This window comes from Plecotus auritus (assembly GCF_963455305.1).
Source record: "Plecotus auritus genome assembly, chromosome: 4".
Classification (NCBI taxonomy): domain Eukaryota; kingdom Metazoa; phylum Chordata; class Mammalia; order Chiroptera; family Vespertilionidae; genus Plecotus; species Plecotus auritus.
This window is the reverse complement of record NC_137775.1, coordinates 110459399-110469452: the sequence shown is the minus strand read 5'-3', so window position 1 is coordinate 110469452 and position 10054 is coordinate 110459399. Positions and strand designations below refer to the sequence as shown.

At 51.9% G+C, this 10054-nt stretch overlaps 1 protein-coding gene across 2 annotated transcripts; it reads right to left on the bottom strand.

Annotated features, from left to right (window-relative positions):
• Positions 1-396: 396 nt before the first annotated feature.
• ASB10 (ankyrin repeat and SOCS box containing 10) lies at positions 397-9855 on the bottom strand. Of its 2 annotated transcripts, none has more exons than XM_080665069.1 (6): positions 9567-9855; positions 8514-8781; positions 5380-5899; positions 1310-1423; positions 865-1050; positions 397-704 (listed from the first exon to the last, which is right to left on the bottom strand). In XM_080665069.1, exons 1-5 carry the CDS (start codon positions 9835-9837, stop codon positions 865-867), a joined length of 1359 nt encoding a protein of 452 aa, XP_080521195.1. In that variant the 5' UTR covers positions 9838-9855; the 3' UTR covers positions 397-704. The 2 variants fall into 2 exon arrangements, with proteins under 2 accessions (XP_080521195.1, XP_080521194.1); XM_080665068.1 differs by lacking the exon at positions 9567-9855 and adding an exon at positions 8938-9366.
• Between the last annotated feature and the right edge of the window lie 199 nt (positions 9856-10054).

Below are 10054 nucleotides of genomic sequence, written 5' to 3'. Positions count from 1 at the left end.
ATTTTTTCCAAACCTGTGTCTTCCACTCTCTCCTGAACCATGGTTACCCCTCCATGCTTGCCCACCTTGTCAGTTCATGTTGGTCTTTCTGTCCCTCCCGTCCCCTCCCCACTCCCAGCTACCTTTACTGTCCTGCCCCACTGTCTGCACGGCCTCATCTGCTGAGGCTCTGCCCTAACCCTAGTCATCTACTTGCTGGCTGTCCTTTGGGACTTTTCTGACACTATCACCGGGCAGAGGGGCAGGGATCTGCCTGGGATCCCTCAGCAGCTGGTGGATGCCAGAGGAGTAAGGTGACGCAAATGGCACCATGGAACAGATCCAGTCTGCCCATCCTGAGGCCCCAGTGAGTGAGCCAGCTCAAAGGCAGGCCTGTTGGAGATAGTACCAAACAACACAGGTCTGGAGACTTTAATGTGCATACAGGATTTGGACTGTTTAGAGGGGATCTCAGGAGACCCCCAAGAGGAGAGTATCACTTGCCATGAGTCCTAGCTCTCTCTCCAACAAACATGTCCATCCACCTCTCCCTGGTGGGAATGGCAGCATCCACTCTGCCTGTGGAGATGGTCCTCCTGCTGAGAGGGCCACCTGGGCTTGAGTTGGTTCAGTTCAGTCCTGGGTTCGGTGCACTGTGAGAGGCAGGCCAGAGGCCCTGGTGTCTGGGGCATTTGCCGTAGGCTCTCTCAAAGTGCAGTGTTCATCTGGAAGGAGAGGTGTGCATTCAGAGAGGTCCAGTGCTATGGGAGGCTGGCTGGTTCTGGCCAGGAAACTGCCCCCAACTCTCCTCTTGCCTCCTACCCTCCCCCCTCCAGAAAAAAAAAAGAACTCCTGCTGAGACTGTCCACAGAACCCAGGACTCACCTAGTAGAGCACATCCTCAAAGTCCAGCTGCAGGAAGCGGAGCAGGCGGGGCGGCAGGGGAAGGCAGGCCAGGGCGTGGGGCAGGCAGGCCTCTAGGTGAGCTCGGAGCACACAGCGGCTCAGGTGCTGCAGCGATCTGGGCTGCCTCACCAAGGCGAAGAGGGAGGAGTAGAAACGGTGGTGCCTCTGGGGATAGAATGGAGGGCTCACTGAGGCAGCCTTGGACAAGTGGCACCTATTCCTCCCACAGGGGTAGGCTGGTGGCCAGTGCTGATCTTCTGGAGCCTCTTGGGGGTTCACTCTAAGTTTTCTTCTTCTGGGACATAAGAGGGTCTCCGGATAATTTCTGTGGGGCAGAGTGGGAGGACCCATGGGGTTTCCTTTAGGAGGTGGGAGTCTCTTGGACAGGCTGAGTGATTGTGTGGTCAGGGTCCTGGAGTCTAACCTGCAGAATTTCAGGAGGTACCAGCCCCACAGCCTCCTCAGGAAGCTTTATGACACTGTAGGTGTTCATCAAGACCTCGATGGTCCGCGGGGATGTGCACCAGCGTTCCAGCACCTGGAGGAGGCAGAGGTAGTGAGTGTTCCCAGTGTTACTCCACACTGCAGGTCCCAGTCAGTCCAGCCAGCCCAGAACAGCTGTTGTGGCTTTAATTACCTCCCCCAAAGGATATGTGGATGTCCTAATCCCTAGGACCTATAAATGTGACCTATTCAGAGACAGGGCCTTTGCCGATGTAATCAAGTTAAAATGAGGCCATTAGGGTGGGTCCTAATCCAATATGATGGCTATCTTTATAAGAAAAGAAACAGAACACAGACTTCAAACAGAGAGAATGCCATGTGACAATGGAGGCAGAGTTTGGAGTGATGAACCTACAAGTCAAGGAACACCCAAGATTGTGGGCAGCCACCAAAAGCTTGGGGACAGGCATGGAACAGATTCTCTCTCAGAGCCTCCGGAAGAAACCAACCTTACCCACACCTGGATTTCAATTTTCCAGCCTCCAGAACTGTGAGGGAATACATTTCTATTGTTTTAAACCACCCAGTTTGTGGTGCTTGATTATGGTGGTGACAGGAAACCAGTATAGTTAACATTTCTATTGTGCATACTCTATGCCAGATACTGTTCTTAGCACTTTACATGTATTAAGTCTCTTAATCCTGTCCCTACAAGGTACAAACTACTATTATCCCATTTTACAAACAAAGGAAACTGAGGCTCTCTGCTGCTTGTTTCTGGATGGAAAAGGGGTTCCTGAGCTAAGGTTGAAGCTCCTGAGAGGATAAAAAGATTAATGAATTCTCCTGATGCCAAGTGAGGGGTAGAGACAGCTACAAAGGTGGAGGGGGCAGGGGAGCAGGGCTGGGTTGTCAGGGAGGGATTCACAGATCAGAGCCTGGGGATGTGAAGGTGAGGAGAACTCAGGAGCCCAGAGGGCATTCAGGGAGAAGGCACCAGACCAGCAGAAGCCTGATGTAGAAGAGGGGGTGGGATCTGATTTCTTCATTCAGCAAATATTTACTGAGGGCCACAGTGGGCCAACCACTGGGGAGCTGGCAGTGAGGAGGACAGACAGGTAAGGAAGTTTCTATTTCAAAAGGAAAACACAGCTTGAAGCTATGCTGCTGCTGCTGCAAAAAAAAATAAGTAGGCTCAGAGACTGAGTGTGGTTGGGAGGGCACAGTCCTAGGTGGTGATCAAAAAGGCCTCTCACCCTAGCCAGTTTGGCTCAGTGGATAGAGCATCAGCTTGTGGACTGAAGGGTCCCAGGTTCAATTCTGGTCAAGGGCATATGCCTGGGGTTTTGGGCTCGATTCCTAGTAGGGGGTGTACAGGAGGCAGCTAATCAATGATTCTCTCTCATCATTGATGTTTCTATCTCTCCCTCCCTCTCCCTTCCTCTCTGAAATCAATAAAAATATATTTAAAAAAATTTTAAAAGGCCTGTCTGAGGACATGGCCTGATGCAGTGAGGGGCAAGCCATGCCAGGGAGCTGCCCATGCTGGGGGACCATCTATGTGGTCAGAAAGGCAACCATGCACAGGTGTGACACACACAGGTACTGTCATACCCACCCATGCCTGCATGTAATACCCATAAGCAGATTCGTGTTTCATTGTCTCCATTTCCTGCTATATGTCAAGCTACCGGCCACAGATTCTTTGTAAAATCTGAGAACAACCAGGTCTTAGGCTCTACAGCAGGAGTTCTCAACCTGTGGGTCATGACCCACAGGTTGAGAACCGCTAGCAGGGTCGCCTAAGACCATTGGAAAACACAGATATTTACATTACGATTCATAACAGTAGCAAAATTACAGTTATGAAATAGCAACGAAAATAATTTTATGGTTGGGAGTCACCACAACAGGAGGAACTGTATTAAAGGGTTGCGGCATTAGGAAGGTTGAGAACCACTGCCTTAGAGCTAGGAAGTTGCAAGCTGGTTACATTGGACTTCCCTGCTCGACTTGCTCCTCCTGCCTGCCGTTGGGGCCAGTCTCTGTCTGTCCTGGCCCATGTTGATTTGTCTCTACACGCTGCCTGGAATGCCTGTGCCTCCAGCTCTTCAAGCCCAAGTCCCATCCCCTCTAGGAACTCTCCTGCGTTCCAACCTGCGTCTCCCTCTCCCTTGTCTAATGATACCCTACATTGGGATAATGCCTAACAGCTTCCCAAGTGCTTTCACATACACTATGTAATTTCAAAACAATGCTAGCTAATAGGTATTGCACACGAACTCCAGTTAGGCCCTGTCCAAAGAGCTTTATATGTGTAAACTCATTTAGTTCTCACACTAACCTAAGAATCAGGCATAATGTTATGTTTCTGTTTTGCAGATGAGGAAACTAAGGCCCAGAGAGAATAAGCAACTTGCCAAGGGTCACCCAGATAGTGTGCCCGGCTCCAGTGCCTGCACTCTTAGTCACCACCTACCTCAGAGGTTGTTGGGAGGACTAAGGAGACCCATGTAACAGGTCACACACCTTCAAACAGTGTCTGGTGTGTGGGCAGGACTGTGCGGGCTCTTACTGTTAGCCACTGTGCTCCAATAGCTTTTCATCACTGTTGGTCGCAGGGAACTTGGGTTCAAAAAATTCCAAGGACCTGACTATAGTCACACGAACAAGCATCAAAACCGGGTCTCCTAAGTGCTCAGTCCAATAGGGTGGCTCCTAGAGAACTGGCTGGGGCTGGCAGTGGTCCCAGGTGGGCCACGGAGACCTCCTAGCAGGAAGGAGGAGTTCCTTACCAGAGAACAGGCATCCCAGCCGTGCCTGGCATAACTGTCCAATCGTGGGAAATGGATCCTGCACTTTCTGATCATGAAGGGATGAATGGGGCTCTTTGCTATGTGGCCCCCTTGGTCTGGGAGGCAGGGAGGAGCAGGGCCAGAGGGGCAGGCAGAGGGATCCTGGGAAATCCGCTTGCTGTTCTACCTCTTCCTCCCACCCCATTTCTGACTACGGGAATCATTAGCTGTCAGAGCCACTGTCAGATTACAGGGAATTACTTGTCTCCTAATTATCTGGTGTTAATAGGAGATTAATTAGTGTTAATTGTTGATTTTCTTGTATTCTCCCAAAGGGGAGACCAATCTGCCAAACTCTCAGGCTGTTTAATTATTTGGTCTTGCTTAGGAATCTAGACAAATGCTTCTAGGCTTATGAGTGGAGGGGAAAGGTAGGGACAGAAGGGGAGCATCCAGGACAAGGCGAGGTGGGATGGAATAAACAGGGAGATAGGGCAGGGGGACCTGCCCACAGCCATATTAGTCCTGACCCAACCCAAGACCCAGTGCCCTTTTGACATCATATAGCCACCTCCAGACACGACCCTGCATGGGACAGGGCCTCCTGCCAGGGCATCAGTAACACAGGTCTTCCAGTTGAACCCTCTTTGGGGAAGTTAACATAACTTAAGATACAAATTGGAAATTGACAGTGAAGGATTTTTTCTCAGGTGCCAGGTCAGCTGCGCAGGACTGGGTGATGCCTGTCCTGCCAAGCACTCAGAAACCAGGACCAAGCTCGTCTCAAACCTCGTGACCCAGGCTCATCACCTGCTTAGGGGAGCCTCGCCTGAGCTTCAAGTGTCTCACTGATCAGCCCACAGCCAAGCAGAGCTGCCTAAGGGCTTTTTTTATCAGCTCACTCCTTCTGTCCCCATCAATCCTGGCTCCTTCTCTCAGACTCTTCCAATCCTTTATAATCTGGCCCCACTGCCCTCAGTCCATATGGAGTGCACATGTATATGTATACACATGTGTGTGCACATGTATTCACGTTCACACACGTGTACACACACACACCACACATACTCCTCCCCTGGTCTGTGTCCTCACCTCTGCCCCTGTTGGGCTTTGCTGGCTTGTGGAATGAAAGACAGACTGAACTGACCTATCAAATGCCCAAGTGGCCTGGGCTGCACCCAGAACGTGTGGGCACACAGGCCTGGTCTCCTGTTCCATGGCCTTCATTGCCCTCCCTCTGCCCCCAGCCCCGTACCTTGGGGAGAGCACCAGGCCAGATTCGGACAGCACCGTGGTTGAACAGAGCTCGCACTGCATGCTCTGGGCTCTGGGCCAGGGCTAAGGGTGGACCCTGCAGAGCACAGTGCAGGGCTGTGTGTCCCCCATAGTCCATGGCGTTGACACTGACGCCACAGGACAGGAGCAGTTCCACGATGGCCGCATAGCCGTGGAGACAGGCCAGATGCAGGGGCCGCCGCCTGTCCTGGTCAGCAGCATCGGGGTCGGCACCAGCTGAGAGCAGCAAGCGGCACAGCTGGAGGCAGCGGGCTGCGGTGGCCTCAAGGGTGGTGGGGGGTGTGCAGCGGGTGTCACAGGCAGCCAGCAGCGGTGTCCAGCCTTCAGCGTCTCGGGCATCTGGGTATGCACCCCGTCTTAGAAGTAGGTCTGCCAGCTCCACATGGCCAAGCCGGGCGGCCACATGCAAAGGGGTCTCCTCGTTCTCCTCGGACCGACCATCCACTTTTGCCCCAAACCTCAGGAGCAGCTCTGCACATCTAGTGAGGGTGAGAGGGCGATGGGAAAGAAAATGGGACGCAGCCCTTCACCCCTGTGTTTCCGCCAGTCTGAGCAAAGCCAACACCGGGGAGCCTTGGGTGGCTTCTGGTTCTGTATGCCCTCACCTCCCATCTTGTCACTGGTCATCCAGCAAGATTCTGCAGGATCAACAATGCCCCCTTTTCCAGTCCACACACACCCTGCAGGGATAGTGCACTAGGCCCTCAATGGCAGGAAAAGCCATAAGACGCCACGGTGCACTCACACCAGGCAGTGTCTGGGCCTTACTGAGCGCACTTGCTTCCTAGGGTAGGTTCAGATGGGGAAACGGAGGCACTGAGAGCGTGAGGCTCTCACCCACGTTAACATAGCTAGTAAGGGGAGAAGCTGGCCTTCCAGTCCAGGGACAGCAAGGGAGTTAGAGGGACTGGAGGAGGGAATGGAGAGTGGGGCCTGGCAGTGAGCACAAACAAAAACAAAACTGACCAGCCAGATTTTCTCCACGAAAGGTCGCGTGCACCAAAATTCAAGGCTAAAGGCATTAGCCTCTTTGTTAAGATAAGCTCCAGCTTCCTCATCTGTGGAATAGGGATAATTGCTGAAATCTAGACCTAAATGACGCTGTTGTGGGCAGCATATGCCTGAAAAGCTGTTTTCATGAGAACTCTTAACAGCAGCGTTAATGACAGGGAGAGGTGGGTGGTACAGATGATGATAAATCATTATCTTATCCTGCCCACATTTCTGTGTTTGAAATTCTCCATAATGATTTTAGATAAACATTTGCTTACTCAAGAAAGGAAGAAAGGATCATCACTGGGTGTCACTTCAAGGGGGCTGGGCTGGGACATGGCCAGAGCTAAAAATAGGAGCCCTCTGAGGCTGATGAGGTCAACAGGTGGAACTGTGTTGTCCAATCAGTAGCCATCAGCCACATGTGGCTATTGAGCACTTGCAATATGATTAGTCCTAATTGATACACACTAAGTGTAAAATCACATCAACTTGAAGATAGTACAAAACAAGAATGTAAAACATCCCATTAGTTTTTTTTCTATTGATTATATGTTTAAATGATAACATTTTGGATATATTGTGTTAAGTGAAATATATTATTAAAATTAATTTCAGCTGTTTCATAGATATTTTGTATACATATGTTCACAGCAGCATTATTCACAACAGCCAAACATGGAAGCAAACTAGGTCTCCATCAATAGATGAATGAATGGATAACTGACATGTGGCATCTACATGCAATAGAATATTATGCAACCTTTAAAAAGGAAGGAAATTCTGATACATGCTACAACACGGATGCACCATGAGGACATTATACTAAGTGATATAAGTCAGTCACAAAAGGACAAACAATATATGATCCCACTTATCTGAGGTAGTCAGAGGAGTCAAAGTCATAGAGACAGAAAGTAGAATGGTGGTTGATGTGAGGGAAGGAGGAATGGGAAGTTATTGTTCAATAGGGCTGGAATTTCAGTTTTGTAAGATTAAAAACATTCAGGAGTTGAATGGATGGTAATGATGGTTACATAACAATGTGAATGTACTTTTATACTTAGAAATGGTTAAGATGCTAAGCTTTATGCTATGGGTATTTTACCACTGTTGAAAAAGTTAATTTCACCTGTTTCTTTTTCATTTTATGATAAGGCTACTAGAAAATTTAAATTACCTACGTGGCTCACACCCTTGTTGTATTTCTCTGGGACTATGCTGGTATAGGATGTGTGTTCAATATGATAAGTCAGTGGAGCCTCTGAAAGCTGACGAGGTTAACAGGTGGAAAAAGGTCCATGGAAGAAGGACCCAGGATAAAAACGGTGGCACCATTCAGGGGCAGGATGTGAAATTTGGCAGGTGGGTAGTCAGTAGAGAGAGGGCCTCCATTGTGGGTACAATTAGTCAATGGTTTGCAAAGGCTTCCTTTGGGGGATTCCATGCTCAAAGAATTGTGAGGACTCATCCTCCAAGGTTCCCTGCACACAGGGCATAATTATTTGGAATATTCCATACAGTAAACAATGCCTTTGTCACATTTGGATATATCTATTAGTTTCTTGTGAGTTTGGTTAGCTGGACTCAGTCCCTGAGCTCATTACTGAGGGTGCCTGCCATTCTGGAAATGCCAGACCTGCCAAGTTGAGAACCAGATTCTGTCCCCAGGGACTAATACAGACTCTAACTGGAAGTCACTATCCTTACAGGCTATCTGGATCACTGCACAGCCGATCCCTGAGGGCAGGACTGTGCCTCAGTTGCTGTAGAACACATGAAAACTTTATGGCACAGGATGGATCCCCAGAATGAATCCAGACAAGTTCTCCAATGCAGGCCATGCGGCTGACCCCTGACACTGCCCTCCTCCACCTCTGGGGAAGCAGAAACTGTCCCAAGTTCAGGCTATTCCAAACTTCCTGGGACTAATGGTTGGATGGTTTGAGGAGTAATTGTATCCTGACTCCCCACCTGAGCCCTGATTCCTCCATTCAGCCCACCCAGCGGCTAGCCCCTGACATGCTCCCCCATTCCCCTGAGGTCATAGCTTTGTCTCCCCTACAAGTGGGATGGGGGTTAGGGTCAGAAGTCACTCACTCGAGGGTGCCAGCCCCCCGGCAGAGGTGCAAGGGGCGTTTCCCATCCTGGTCAGGGATGTTGGGGTCGGCTCCTGCCACCAGCAGCGCATGGACACAGGCAGTGTGGCCTGTGGCACAGGCCTCATGCAGGGCAGTGCGGCCCCCGGGGGCACTGTCTGGCTTTGCCCGTCGCCTCAGCAGCAGCTGCACAACATCCGTGTGGCCCCGGCTAGCTGCCACATGCAGTGGGGTGGTCAGCTCCTCTTCATAAGTCAGAGACCAGAGTCCTAGGGAGAGAGGAGACACCGGCCTCAGATCCTGGAGGGAAGCAAAGAGCTGCCAGGTAATGAGGGAGGTGGGCAGAGGCCGGGAAGAGGGAGCCCAGAGCTCCATTTCCAGCCTCCCTTCTCCTGCTCAGAACCCCCCAGTGCCCCTGGCCATACTCAGAGCACGAATGTTGAAGCGGTAATCCTTCCATTGCTCTGGGTTGCTGGTATCAAAGATGGAATCTGGTGCCAGGCCAGTGCTGGAGTCCGCGAGGATGCTGGAGACAGAGCCCACGTCCCCGGCCAGCAATGCCTGCCAGAAGGCCAGGACAGGTCCTGAGGCTGTGCGGGTGACGATGGGTCCCGGGCCAGACTCTGGGTGTTCTGCAGACCCACTGCTGGGCTTCTCCACCAGCTTGGCACAGAGGGCATGTCTGTCACCTGGGGGCTCTTCCCTCCCCCTGCACTCATCTGGGGACCAGCTCATTAGGGCAGAGTGTGAGCATATAGGAAGGGGGCTCCAGGGGAGGAGAGGTTGGGGCCAAAGGCAAAGAGAGAAAAGAGAAACACAGACAGATGGAAGGAGAGGGTCTCTGTCCCTGAGCTGAGCCTGAGCTGGCCACGCGGTTCAGCAGGAGCTATTCTGGGCTCCACATGACTTCACTCCTGGGCCAAGGTTTAGGCAAGCCTTGGGGTGAGGGAGAAACTGCCAGGGTCTCCTTCTTTTCCTTTAGCACTTGCTACCTCTGCCTGATGCTGTCAGCCCAGCCCCCTGGTCCTCAGCCCCATCCTCTGCTGCCCCTCACCTCTCTGGTGGCTGCTCCATCGAGGCTCAGCAGCCCGGCTCTCCAGCAGCAAGTCGGCTGTGCTGTGGGGGGGGAATAGCTCCAGCAGCCTCGCCAGGTCTCCGGTGTACAGGGCATTCTGCAGGGTCATGTCTCGGCACAGCAGCGGCGATGGCCGTGGGGGCTCCCAGTCTGGGCAGGACTGAGGATCCCAGACTCGGCAGGCAGGGGCTGAGGGGAAGCACCCCAGATGGTGTCCCAAGTAGGAAGGGGAGCCCCTTCTCCCAGGCATGGCTAGTTTGTGGAAGAGAGAGCCAAAGAAGCAGGACTCAGGTGACACCAGCAGGCAGGCACTGGGCCTGAGCCAGGCGAGGCCCATTGTGGGAGGATCAGGGTAGCCAGGCCATAAATAGCCTGGACTGTCCTAGCTGTCAGTCGTGGGGAATGAGGCTTAGGCTGGGAACAGGAACTAGGGAGGAGCCTGGAGATCGAGTAAGGATGGAACCCAC

Bases quoted from the DNA above. Each gene is read 5' to 3' on its own strand.
- ASB10 (XM_080665068.1), bottom strand. From the start codon at position 9,247: ATGAGCTGGTCCCCAGATGAGTGCAGGGGGAGGGAAGAGCCCCCAGGT. The intron at 8,782-8,937 runs GTATGGCCAGGG...CTCTCTCCCTAG, and splicing joins CTTCAACATTCGTGCTCTGA to GACTCTGGTCTCTGACTTAT. The intron at 1,424-5,379 runs GTACGGGGCTGG...TGCCTCCTCCAG, and splicing joins GGCCTGGTGCTCTCCCCAAG to GTGCTGGAACGCTGGTGCAC.